At 37.9% G+C, this 14,535-nt stretch overlaps 1 protein-coding gene across 3 annotated transcripts in view; it reads left to right on the top strand.

Moving 5' to 3' along the window:
* Positions 1–8,395, top strand: part of mettl15 (methyltransferase 15, mitochondrial 12S rRNA N4-cytidine) — a 37,453-nt gene extending 29,058 nt beyond the window's left edge. For all 3 annotated transcript variants that reach the window (XM_010793240.1, XM_010793241.1, XM_010793242.1), the window contains 3 exons: positions 464–655; positions 1,643–1,821; positions 6,948–8,395. In XM_010793240.1, coding sequence (XP_010791542.1) covers positions 464–655; positions 1,643–1,821; positions 6,948–7,372 — 796 coding nt within the window. In that variant the 3' untranslated portion in view covers positions 7,373–8,395. The remainder of the gene's footprint in view (positions 1–463; positions 656–1,642; positions 1,822–6,947) is intronic.
* Positions 8,396–14,535: the final 6,140 nt, after the last annotated feature.

Below are 14,535 nucleotides of genomic sequence, written 5' to 3'. Positions count from 1 at the left end.
GTCTTCATCAAGGAATAATTCAGCAAGACTAAATCTTGTTACACAAGTCTTTGTATCATAATTGGGGCTTAATATCTTTTTCTTTTTTATATTAAATGATGGAACATAATCCAATACCGTATTAGACTCATTTCCCCGCTCCACATTTTAAACCATTTTAAAGGAATTTTCTAGTTATGAGTTGACATTGAAATCATAAACAGCTAAACTATCTTTTTGCAACACAATCCCTAAACTTTACATAAACTATTTTACTATAATCATTTAAAAATAAAAAGCTATCCAACCAGTTAAACCAAGCAATACAAACGTATTTTCCCTTATTCTGCTGTCTAAATATCACTGAAGAAATGTAACATTTATTTTCCATTGCATTTAAATTAGGCCAGTGTTTTGACAGCAGCCATAAGCATTGATATGCAAATGTCTAATCATGCTTTTTTCCCCATTATCCTTTCTGCAGTGGTCGTGTGAAACCATTGCTTGGCAAATTTAGCGAGCTTGAAGCCCTGTTGTCTAACATGAACATTGAGCCAGGCAGCGTGGATGCTGTCCTGTTGGATGCTGGCTGCTCCTCCATGCAGATGGACGAGGCGCAGAGAGGCTTCTCCCTCAGCAAGGATGGGCCCCTGGATATGAGAATGGATTGTGAGAGGTAATATATTTACAAAATACAGTAATCGTATCAGGCTGATGGATCTCAATTTCATTAACAATACAGCATTAACAAAACTGGATACAAATAACTCTAGACTTCGTTTATAGAATAAATAATGTTGGGTTCTGCCGGAAAATCTGAATTAATGGTGACTTGAAAATGCGTCAGCAGTAATTCGAGCACTAATGTCAGTAAAGCAGCTTATAAAAAAGGGACGTTGCACATTTTTCAATAAAATGTAATATGTGAAAAGCAAAATAAGTAATATGAATATTAAAATGACTAAACTATTAATTTTGATTAAACGATGGGCTTTCCATTTTCCGTTTGACAGAAGTTTCTCATAAATATTAGGGCAAACCTTTCCTTAACCATGACCACAATCTTTTCCTTCCTTCTTTATCATTACATTTACACTGAAAATATAATCTTTAATGATTATGAACAAGTATGATTGGGTTTTTGTCATAGTGCGTAGCAATTAAATGGTTCAATAAACTTTAATTTTGAAACAGATAGTTTCGCCAGGCTTTATACGCATATTCCAATAATCCTAATCCTAAATGTCATTTCTATTTGAATTATTGTCGAAGGTTGATATGTATGTATTTGCGTATGTGCATGTATATGTACGTATGTAATGTATAGATACATATACAGTGTATATGTACATATTTATGCAGGTATATTGATAGACATATATGTGTAATTATATTTTTATTAAAATGTTTAGTTTATTGAATGTTTCTCATAAATATATGAATCACTTCACAAGGTCAGCGTAATGTGCAGATCTACCAGCTAAGATAACCTCATTAAAAGCTATTGCACAGGCTGCATCTCTCTTTTCATCCCCTCACAATCATTCTATTCATAACTGTCAGCCATAAATGTTTTCAGCTGTATCTCAGAGTTGTCAGAATTCGCCGCTGTCAGCAAGGACGTGACGTCAAGCAGCTTAATTGGGCTTCTCTTTGTGCGTAGGTACCCCGACATGCCCTGCGCTGCTGACGTTGTGAATACCTTAGATCAACAGGCTCTTGCATCCATCCTCACTGCATATGGGGAAGAAAGACAAGCCAGGAGAATAGCTTCAGCTATTGTTGAGGCACGCCGAGTCAACCCCATCACCCGGACACAGCAGCTGGCCAGCGTGGTGGCAGGTAAACACAATCCTGATTAATTATCCTCAGCATTCTGGAGGCTGCGATGAGAAAATAAAACACAAGTGAAGTTAGTAAGTCTGTCTCCAAATTACGAGGACTGTGACCTCAGTCGTCATCTTCTCTTCTGCCTCTGTTTTTGGTGCCTTTCTTCCCCACCTTCCTTTGACAGAGCTAAGACAAAGCCACAGCCGAGACAGAATGTGGCTAATGCCTTGAAAACAAACAATATCTCACACACAGAAACCAATCCCTCTCTTCTTCCCCATTGCTCTTTGCTTTGTTTTTGTTCCCTTCTTTTCCACTATTTCTCGACTCACAAATATGCACACACACCTGACACAAAGGCAAACCCCCACGTATGCTCACACACATGACACACTCGTGCATTAGGAAAGGATAACATTGTTTGTCTTCAATGATTGTTTTTTATAGCAGTATGCCTCCACATTCAAGCTGCTGAACGAGTGAGATGTCGCTTCAGTACTTATTGCACGGAGCCGTATGTGCGTCAGTGTCACCCTGGGAAAACAGGTGTGAGTAAGAGCAGCTGCTTGATCTTTTTGAAGAGCAAAGCGAGTCACTAGCAATGTTTATTTGAAACAATCCAAGAGGTTTTGATTTAAGAAAGTTCCAGAGGGATCTATGAACAATTGTGACAGCGATGCTGGCAGAAAGACATTTAAGTCACAGGAAAAATTGGAGGATTGGAGGAAGCCACTTGGGGGGCTGGTGGCCTTGAGACATCAGGAAAGAAAGTCCAAAGTCTTTTGGTCACATTTCTCCTACTGTAGTTTTTACAGTTAAGGTTACCAGTAAGCCATCATTATATAGAAAACATTTCATATTGAATTTTGTAAATGAAATAACAAATACTGCAGCACATAATGTTTATTTGAACTTCAAATAGCTTGTATCAGCATCCAACATGTGGATTTGTTATTTAATTCGTTATTAGAATGTAATTGCAATTTACTTGTTTACAGATGAATGGAAAACCATACATAGGCCTATTTCCCTGTCAAGAACTGGTTAAAACTGATATTAGACTTCAAGGTAAGGTAAACGTAGATATGCTTGAGATTAGGAGATTTAGAGAGTGAGCCTAATAATGAAACCTTATTTGTTTATGTTGTTGGCCTGTTTCACTGATTGTGTAAGTGTTTTGCAGAACTTTGTACAATTATTTGTTGATACAATATCAACTGCATCATCTCTTTCTGGAGATCTTAAAAATCTTCACACAATCCAAGAAAGTCCACAATCTTTTTTTCAGTTCTGTCTCCAGTTGGGATGTATGTATATTTGTTGTCAGCTGTTGTAAACACCAACCCAGCGCCCCCAAAGTTCATTGTTATTGGACAATCCTGCCGTATGTGACGTTTCGTTTAGTGCCAATGTTTATTGCAGTGCAACGTTTGTGTTGTACGGCTAGAGGAAAGGGTGTGAAGGTTAGGGTGGTGGATGAGTGTGTATCATATTTATAAAGTGAATTATTTTATCTACAATGGTGTTTTGATGTTATCCTTAGCTGTGAGTCACTTAGTAAAGACTGTTTCAGTAAATCATCTTCAATCTTTCCTGACATTTAACTATGAGTGAGATATCACTGCCGGATGCTTTACAGATGTGATTAGAAAGGTTCTACAAATAGCCACAGCAGTGCGTAGTGGTGTTGTTTTGCAAAGTGCTTTAAACCCTGAAACAGAAAGCAAAGCAGAATTCTACATGCAACTACAATAAAAGTGTGTTCACTTTGCTGAACGCTGACAGCAAGAGTCAAGTGAGCTTCATTTAGCTACATTACAGTCAAATGCATTCAACAAAACAACCCAATAAATGGCCTAATCACCCTGTACTAAACTGTGTGTGTGTGTGGCCAGAGGGGAGGACATGGATGCAATTATTTAGAGACACACACACACACAAGCTATTTAACGTTCATTTCAACCCAGAGCAACAACAGTAAAACACGTTTGGTGGTCTACTTAAATTAATTCAACATTAGCACGTCAGCTTTCACTGCCACTATAAAATGCATTGGCTCAACCAGTTGCAGAGTTCCACAAATATCCACAAACCATCCAATTTGTGTGGATGTGTGATGAATGTTGTTACATGGGTTGAGTTGCATTATATACCAATATCTCTGCAATAGGCTTATATTAGGTGATCTGTAGTTTGATAATCTGATTTCTGTGACTTTGTGTGACAATGGCATATTTGGCTTGGTGAACTTCTTTACAAACAGAAACAAATAATTTCCTCAGGGATTAATAAAGGTTCATCTCCTTCTTCTTCTTCTATAGTTTCTATCTTCCATCTTTTTCTAAACCAAAACTTGCATTGTTGAATGGAAAAAGATGTAAAGTCCAAAATGGAGGAGGCTATCAAATTAGCTTTGGAATTGTTAAATGATTATACAATTAACAACCAGTAAGCTTGCTTGCTTACTAGCGCAGAGGGCTGGCTGGCTAACGCTAGCATAGGCTGCTCCCTGTCAAATGGCATTTTCCCAGATTAACCCCAGCTGGAGCAGCTACCCCTGCAAGCCGTTACTGCATCATGAAGCCTCAGCACCACGTGTAAATAAATGACAGTGTGCAACTGTATAGTGTGACAAAGCACTCCGTTTTGATACAGTCCCGTTTGGTAGTGATGCTACTTCTTTCTCGACAGTGTTTCAGTTGATGTTTGCCTCACAAATTGAAACATTTCAACTTGAGCAATAACATCATGTTATATGTTGTTCCACCCCAGTTGTGTCAATGTTTTCCTGTTCAACCTGCTCTGTTTGTGTGATCAAACTCCTGCTTTTTGTTTAGGCCAGGAACACCAAAGCACCAAACACTGTTGTTGTCCAAATATCTTACTGTGGAATGTAGTTGTGCTCCTTCTTTTGTTGTTGCTTGCCCTAAACATCAAATATAGCTAAATAAGATGAGACATAAAACAAAAGGGTCAGCAAGAGCTGTATTCTAAATACTGTGCCTTGTAATAAATTCAGAGTGTTGTGTTTCCTTCTTAACTCCCCTTTATGTACATATCTTAATCTCTTTGTTTCTCCATGGATCTGTCTGTAGGACCTTTGAAAGATGAATTAGAGACAGCGCATGGCTTGGTGAGGCCAGGGCTGGGCCTTGCTGTGCAGGCATCGTATCGATTGCAGTGTGAGTCACACCTTAGGCTGTTTAGTGCAGGAGGAGATAAATGCCACATCACTCACGTCTCTATTTATTGCGGTTTTCTTTAGGCCTAAGTGTCTAATTTCTCTTTATTATGAGCTGCTCAAAGTGGAAATAAACTGTTCAGTTGTATTGACATAGAGTGAATGTTTTTTTTAATGTTATTTAATAGATTTTCAGTTAGCGTTTTGAACCCGACATATTGTCTACATTTTTGGACCTTTTTGTGTTTGAATTCTGATGCATGCTATACCCTGCATGTTTTTTTAGCAAACAAGTGCACAAGCCTGTAAGTGCAGTTTCTTTCTGCGTGTCTGCAGTTAGCAATGCCTTTTCCTGGATTGCACATGGATTTTAAAGGAGGTGTGCTCAAAAAATGAGGGGATATGAAAAGTTCTGCATGAAAAGTTATCTGCCTTTTAAAAAAGGCAGGTACAACCCGTACCTGCCTTTTTGAAAAGGCAACAGAAAACAGTTCAACAGAAAAACGTTTCAACCTTTATTTTACAAAAATAAAGACTTGGTGCATCAGCTAGAAAGTAATAACTGCAAAAAAAACTCAATATTTTGGCATGTTTAAACAGAAATCATGACGTTGTGATTTAGTCATTTTGTACTCAGTAACCAATATCCTAAACTTGGCGTTGCGTTGACTGATGGATCATTAGAGGCATTTGGCTGCATTTACCTCGGTATTTAGTGATACATCAGCCATATAAACACCATCTCCACCCTCCATCTGCTACTCACAGATCCTTTGATGGACCTGCTGATCAATCCTGCTGGAGCTCTCTCTTCACTGCTCACAGCAGCAATTATCCATGTTTCTGTGGTACATATTGAAAAAATCTACTCATCACTTTTTTGTAACTTGATTAAATTACTTGCTTTAATAATATAAGGAATTCATAATACTTAAGTGAGTTCATACAAAGGTATAAGTTACTGTACATACATCATAAAATATAACTAATACATTTTATTAAGTGCCGAGGTGTTCCTCTCTCTTATGTTCAGCTTTATACTTACTGTATAGTATCATTAGAGATGATTAGGTGAAGGACCTCTGCCACTAAATGCCGTCCAGTACTCAGTTGCATTCATTTAAGAGGCTACTTTTATTCGTAAGACTGTGGACGTCTAAGACATCCAAACTTTTTTAATGTTAATCGTATACTGATAACACCTGTGGGTTGTTGAGGTCTTATGAATCATTAGTTCACATGAGCCTTCAGAGTCACATAACTTCAGGTGTGGATTGGTAGTGTGGTAGCTGTTAAGTGGTGTGGCAGTCCCCCACTGTGTTCATAGAGGGTTGTTAAAGTTTGACACAGATGGGCTTTTTCACTCCTCCTTCAGATGATCTCTCCTGCCCCTCCAAAATCTTTCTTTTGCCAAACTCACATGGGTGTCACTGCATTTGAACTGCATACTGAATTTCTTGTTGCTTGTGTAACCGGTGTCGATAAGCGGTGTCTGCGTTGTGTTGATGTTGTTGATGGATGAGACCCAAGCCAGCATACAGTCGAGGCGATCTCCGTTTATTCACTGACAATATACAACAAATCAGTATTACATTTGTTATCCCTCAAACTGACTCCTCTCACGTGGAACATTTACAAAAAGGGAAGAGGAAACGTGAGGGACACAATATGAAGGGAGTAGTCCTCACAAAAAGAAAATTTCCTGAGTACATTGACTAAATTCTGGAGGTTCCGCCCACTGATTCTATACCTAGTCAGGTATTGAATGTTTAATAAATAAAGAACACAGAATTATTAATTACAAAACACATAATTTGTGTGATTATACTAAATGATAAAGAAATATTGAACACTAAACACCACTGCATATTTACAACTGTTACACTTGTAAAAGCTTCTTAACAACATTTCTTCTGTTTACAAGATCCACTCACTTTTACCATCTCTTTCTCTCTAGGGTCGTTTCCTCCAGCTGTCCTTTACGCCCGTAAAGACCGACTCCAACGGTCTGCACACGTAGCCACTAAGACTTTCCAGGCTCTGCGTATCTTTGTGAATGATGAGCTGAACGAACTTCACGCAGGACTGAGTGCCGCCCGGTCGGTACTGGCACCTGGAGGACGTCTCTGCGTGATCACTTTTCACTCACTAGAAGACAGACTGGTTAAACGTTACCTCCAGGGAGAGGACTTGTCCAATCTAGATCACTTCAGCCCGAGGAAGCAAGGCAGTGGGAAGCAAAAACTGGTAGATGCAAACAGAGAAAGTGGAGAGGTTTACTGGCTTCCTCTGCGGAGAAAAGTCATCACCCCAGAAAGGGACGATGTAAATGAGAATCCTCGAGGACGCTCTGCCAAACTTAGGGCAGCACTCAGACGTTAACATTTTTTTTTTAAATATGAGGGAATTGAAATTCTTTCTCTTTTCATCAAATTTTTTAGCTTTTATACAGATAGATTTTGTTTTAACAATTAACACGTAAGGAGGTTAAGCAAAGGGTGCAAATGCAACTATATTTGTCTGCTGCTTTCTTTTTCTCTTGACTGCAAATGTTGGATTTGTTCTGTTTCAACTATCACAATTAAAGTGGTGGAAAGCCATTGAGGGTTGTATGCCATCAACAACAATGGTTGGTTAAGGCTCTACATAGTGATGGATGAACTCTGGATAAGAGAGAGAATGATACTGACAAACAATACGACCCGAGGTTTGAGCCCAGATTTTTTTTTTGTATTGGCAGGCGAAAGAAATAATTGGTGGGACCATGTGTCTACAGAGGTGAGCAGTGACAAAAACTTGTGTGCTTAGAAAACTGGACTTTCCAAATTGGGGCAGGTGGTTTCATTTTCATCTCACTGTCTTCAAGAAGTGCTTGGAGCTGGTTAAGGTGTCACCAATCCATTCACTCTATGAAGACTGTAACATGTGATTGAGAGCTGTGAAAGCTGATAAATTGACCTTTGATCTAAGATGAATTAAGGTCAAGAAGTGAACTTCCAATAATAAAATAAATGAAGATAGATTATTAATTAGAAGGGAAGATAATGTTTACAGTTTAATATAATATAAAGTATGTACTTAAAGTTTTGCTTCGAGAAGAAAAAACTTTAGGTTGCCACTTCCAAACTTCAATTGCGCTGGTCCATCTTTCTCTCACCTTCCTTTAGCTCGAAACTCGACTGAAAACCACACATTGTGTGAAAGCTGGTTAAAAATTGATGTTAACGTTTTTTTTAACAGAGTGAAAGTATTTAATCTTTTTGTTTGCCTTTTGTATTATAAAATGTTGGACATTTTACCCCGCTTCATTGCAACACTATGGCTTGATCCTCACTTTTAGGATCCTGTACGAATTAAAGCTTTCTGTTTGCCATTTAAATAAATAAACTTTTCTTGGATCGCTGACAGAGTATAAGGTGTTTATTGCAGCTATATATCTCAACATATAAAAAAAGAAACACCTTTTCTCATTGACGTCTGTATTTTCCCTGAACCTCCCTTGATGATTCGCTCAAGTGAAACCTCTACTGTACCGTATGAATCAGTAATGCCACTAAATACTGAATGACGCAAGTGTCAGAAGTGGTGCTGAATGAGCTGGTTGGTTGTTTCTGAGCATTCTCTCACCTTCATTCGTAAGCAGATAAGGTGTTTTGATCTTTACTATTTGACTTTGACTAATTGTAATTGCTCCATCAAGATTATTAACACTTTTTTTTTCTTTCTCAGTTTAGTGCACTCTAAATATACCCTTTTCGTTACCTTGGAAACTAAATGGCGCAAGTAACATTTAACTGTGTCTAAAATGATATGCTGTTTATTTTTTATTACTAAATAATGCCATATCGTGAGTTTGTTAACCCTCCCTTTTGACATAGGTGAACGTGTCATGACATTTTATCTTTTGGCTGCTTTGCTCCCATTTTATTTCCTTAATATATTTACTGAATCACACTGTTTACCATTTATGGTAAGAAAATGTTACTCACGATTTCATCTCATACTGATGCGTAAAAGTGTTCATATAAATAGAAAAGAATAAAGAAAAGGGGGAGAGATTTCAACTTTTTTAAGTGTTCAAAGGTTCATCCTCAGTAAGTGGTCTTTTGTACTGCCACCATTTTCCCTGCTGTGCAAGAAGTCCTGTTGTCATGTTGATGTGTGGGTGGGTGCTTGTTTTTTTAATACAATCTTCTGAACAGTAACTCAGCATCTACACATTATAGAGACGTAGTATTCACCCCACGTACTTCACTAAAAGCAAGGTTGTCTCAATGTCTGATTTTTATGTTATACTTCATGTGGTTAGTTATTAACTCATGATGTTTAAGGATGACAGTCTCTTGTATTTAAGGGGGATCTATTTGCATACAATTAATACAATACTAATTACTATGTTTTCATTAGTGTATCATCAGTCCACCATTTTGCACCGTGATGTTTCTATGGTAATTCAGAGTGGACAAACCAAGCTCTGTCTCTACAGCCTTTACTGAAGGCCACCTTAGTTCTCTTATTCTAACTTCACTGCTCCTCAAGTTGTGTAAAGGATGGTCGCCCAGTGAGGGGAAGGTTCAGGCTTTAGGGTTAAGGAAATCCCCATGTTGAATTTTAATTAGTGATGTAATAAAATGTATGATTTACATCAGGTGGTGTGGAGTTATAAAGAAGTGAGACCTGTGTAGCCCGCCTTTCATCTCTCTCCTTGAGATGAGACTGCTAATGCAGTTGGAGGCAACATAAGTACTAGCATTTAGCATTATAGTAGTTCAGTTGCATTGTGGGTAATGTAGACGCCAAAGAAGATATCTTTGGTTTGCAATTGTTAAACTGTCCATCATGAGTGATGCTATGGTAAATTTGTGGAAGTATAAGTGTGAGTTACTCGCACTATTCTTAAATATGTCCTTGTTCTGCTACTCTGTACTCAATATGACAGGGAACTTTACTACTTACTTTTGAAGACTAAGATTTAATATAGAAACCTGTACTTAACTCAACTTAACCTTTCGAAAGCAGGACTTTTACTTGTTATTTTTGTGTTGGCATAATACCTCATCTACTGTGTTTAACATTATGGTAGTTCTATGTGTCTGGGTATGGTGATGTCATGGATAAATGTCAAATATTTGGCCCGATATTTGTGTTTTTGTAACATAACGTCTCAGATCTAAGCGTCTGATAAGGGGTTATATCAGTTGAAGCTCAAATAACCATTATCCACTTTTGAGACAGGGATTTTTACAGTCTTGCAAGCAATTGCAGATATAGTATCAGGCTAGAAAACGGCATGTACATGTACCAAAATACATGGTTTCAATTTTTTTTTTTTCATTAACAACTGATGTTTGTTGCTCGATGCAGGAGATGATAAGACGGGAACATCAGTAATATAAATTACTGCTATCTACCACTGCAAATGTTCAATCGCCATGGAAACAGTTACCTCAGATAACAGTAAATATGCTGTAAGACGAAGCTATTATTGTAGACTTGGATCAATCCATAAATTGACTACCAGATGCGTAACTAATAGCTACTGTTGTTGAATCACGTCTCTGAAGCTGCAGGCAGACACTCTCAACATAATCTAACCTGCTGCTAACAAACTAGAAGACAGGATTAATGTCTTCACTTGATACATTATCAATTTCAACAAAAGAGCACACAACAATGGTGTTTTTATTTTGGTTTTAAAGATTTACACTGCACATTGGTTGGTAGGTTTGCTTTTCCACAGGCTGAGGAGCACAGAGGTACGATAAATGAATCTGGATAGTGTGAGCTCAGTACGTCAGCACAGGATGTTTGATTCAAGCCTCAATCTTTCACAGACTCACTATAACCCGAAGAATTACACTAAAGGATTATGAATCAGGAGTGGAACACTAGTGGTTCACAAATTGCACCTCACTGCCTACATGTGTGGCTCATACTCACATCTCTTTTTTTATTTGAATCATTTTATATCATATGTGCTTATCATTGTCTCAACATTTGTTAGAGCCAATCTCTAATTTAGGTGGCACACCTTAAACTGCACAGGGCCAGATAACTTGTAATGAGGCAAAGTTAGTGACTTCCATGACTTGAATCACTTTGTCATCACAGCAGGGAAAGTTAAGTGTAAAGCTAAAAGAGCTAACATGTTACAAACTGAAAATGTAAAAAAAAATCCAGAGTAAGGATTTACATTTACATACTGTTGAATGAGTTGAGGGCAACTGAAGTGTAGCCATAATACAAGCCAGATTTGAAAGGATTATGGGAAACATGAAATGCCATTAGTCCCACTGAGTTGAAACTTGTAAAAGGTAAGAAAAACTACCAATGAAAATAAAACGTTGTCATTGAACATTATTTGATTGTTTCCATTATATCCAGATGACTATTAGGAGACCAACTACCAAACTTTTTTTCCCCTTCTTTTATTGTTTTCTATAGGAAAGCAAAACATAACACCCAACAAAAGAGAGAATGTCATTTATCAATGTCTCCACCACATACAGAAAAAAACCTTCTGCTTTTACAGACACAAAGAGTCTGTTTGGCTGCCCACCAACAGAGGAAACGGTCAGTTAAGGACTGATGTGTTGAGTTATAACAGTGAATTTCAGGCAGCCAACAACAATCTCACTGTTTCCCTAGTTTTTAATGTATGTGAGGCCACACAGGTGAGGACAAAGGTTTAAGAACATATGAATACTATTTGTCGATCAATTCTGGCCATTTAAGATTTTGTTTAAAAAACGCAACAATCTCTGATCCCGTATTCTCACATGAGGCAACTTGTTGCTTAACTTTGAACAAACAACACATTTGAGATATGTTTGAGTCATTTCTTAACTGCTTTTTGACATCTCATAGACTTAACCATTATTGATTGATACAAATAAGTTGCAGGTTAGTCAATTGTGAAAAGAAACTTCAGTTGCAGAGGTGATTCTGCTGTTAGATGACTTTTAGAGGATACCATGAAACTTCAACTTCAACTAGGATTTGTACATGTAATGCTCTGTGGTTTCATCATATTCTGTTCATGTTGGCTGTACATTTTGTTTTTACTTTGAAGATTGAAATGGAAAAATTGAGATGTGAAACTTATACCACTCCGGTTTTGTAAAAAAACTGTGAACAGGCAATGGTAATTGATGGTCCAGCTCATGTGTATTATACGTTTGAAGAGCAACAGCTCTAGCAAAAAAAACTAACGAGAACTAGACAAAAATATGACAACAGTAAAAAAGAAGAGAAATAAATGTAACACTAAAGTACCAAGCAAGATGAATGACAATGCCGTACCTCTGGTTATTCATCTACCTCTGACTGCTGTTATTTGTTATGTCTTCATTTCTGGCAGAGAGAAGAGAGCCAAGTGATGTGTGAGGAGAGAGACAAGCGTCAGCCTGTGGCTCCCCCTCTGACAGGCTGAAGAATGTTTAAGTTTTTGAGCCGAGAAAGTAAGCTCATTCCATCCACATCTTTACTCCCCTCCCTCCAACACTCTGACTCCCCGCCCATCTCTGCTGCTCCGCCTGCTATAAAAAGACTTCTTAGAGAAAAACACTGAGGTCAAAGCTATTTGAATAATTTTTGTGATTGACGCAGGGGCCTGCAGGTCTCATGGGAAGAAGATCCAACTGTGAAAGAAGACAGCCATGTTGGATAATATGATACTGCGCAGCCAGGGGTGAATCCTGTATTTAGCTGACTTTCAATTTGTAACTTAGTTTAAGGGATTCAAATATGACATTGAAAATGTTAATCACAAGTCCTACCCTCTTAGCAGTTTACCCAAATCCATCACCTCCAAGCTGCCGTGATGAGTGGTGGTTAGTGCATCCTGGAGCTGATGGCAGCCTCTTGGTTATGCCTGAGCCATCATCAGAGCACCTCTTGCTGTGTCAGGCGGTGAACAGGGTGACCTGATGTCATCTCTGTTACTCCAGTGTCTCCAACTGAAGGAGAAACAACACTTGCTTGCTTTCCTGCTATAACAGCCAATTGCATTTTTGCACCTGTTTATTTCTGTCTGGCTGTATAACAAACCCTGCCACAGCCAAGAGGGAGTCCCGTAGAAGAAAAGGTCTATTTCACTCCTCACATCTTAGATGGTAAAATCTAAATGGTAAAACCTTATTGTTAGTTCAAGAAGCTGAGAACAAGGTGGATATTAATACATTACAATGCAATAAGCACAGTTTTTGATAGGGTTAGCAGCAGTGTTGGATTGGATAATTTAAAACTGGTATTAACATGTGATCAGTATCTGGATATGTAAGCTCTATAGTCTTAAACAAAAGACAATTTAATAAATGGATCCACCCAACATATGGAATATAATACTTACTCCAGATGACATCATTCAAAAAACAGCTCCATTTTAACCTCAAACCCTCCAGTGGAGCAACATAACAGGGAAAGATTTTGTTTTTTAAAGGAGTTGTCTGGTATAAGGCAGGAATAAGTCTGTATCCATTGCACATTGGTACATTTTGTGTACACAAACTTGCTTTACATTATTTCAATGTTTTTTTAATTGAATACTTGACTTTAATTATTAAGGATAAGAAACCTTTGCCTAAAGTCACATGACTATCCCTTTGCAGATGTAGCAGACCTAAGAGAGTAACCCACATCCTTTACTGTAACTTGAGGTGTATGCATCATGTACAGTATGTTGAGACTGCTAGCTCTGCATTGCTTTTGTCTTTGCATAATTACAATACATGGAGGAAACGTAAATGAATATTGATTCCAGGTGTTAATGCAAATGAGAGATTTTGTTTTATAGATAATTTGTTCCGACAAAGCCTAAATCTTTTAAAGTCTACATCCCTGACTGCAGAATAAGTCATTGAAAAACTGTGTGACATGTTGTACAGTTAAATAAGTTCATGTTTTTTTCATCAAAGTGTGGTAATGTGATTAACCATCACAGAAAAATAGAGACCAGGTTAAAGATTTGAATCTATAATGTCAGCACGATATTTTCTCTGAACCTGCTCCATTGAAAATGGAAGTGGATGATTTGTGTTTTTCTTTGTGCTCTCGGAAATTCAGTTCAAGCTGTGTCACTAACATGTGTTTCATTTCCAAGTAGTTCTAAAAATGCTCCACCAGGAAAAATAAAAGGTATTTTCCTATACGGGGGTAAAGTAACAAAATAAGAAAGAGATAAAATTAAACTGGAAGAATAAAAAACAACTGCCTTCAAATTAGGTTGTAGGAGGTGAGATGGCAAAACATAGAAACCAGGAGCTGTCTGTAATCAACACCAATGAGGCGATATATTGGATGGCGGCAGCAGAATAAAATCACCACCCTCCAAGTAGGTGTACAGTATATGACTAAATCTTACCACCACCCCCACTTACTGCCATTATCCCACCACAGGGAAAATTGCCTCTCTGGGTACAAGCCTGCAATATTCCCAGCAGTCGTCAATTTGGCTCTTACAGAAGCAGCACTCGCTCCAATGACAGTGAAACGGAGGTCATGCGCTGAACAGTCACCCTGGGGTTAAAATGATAGAGTTTGTGCGA

This window comes from Notothenia coriiceps, unplaced genomic scaffold, assembly GCF_000735185.1.
Source record: "Notothenia coriiceps isolate Sejong01 unplaced genomic scaffold, NC01 NC01_scaffold00037244, whole genome shotgun sequence".
NCBI classification, from domain to species: domain Eukaryota; kingdom Metazoa; phylum Chordata; class Actinopteri; order Perciformes; family Nototheniidae; genus Notothenia; species Notothenia coriiceps.
This window is presented reverse-complemented; position numbering and strand designations above follow the sequence as displayed.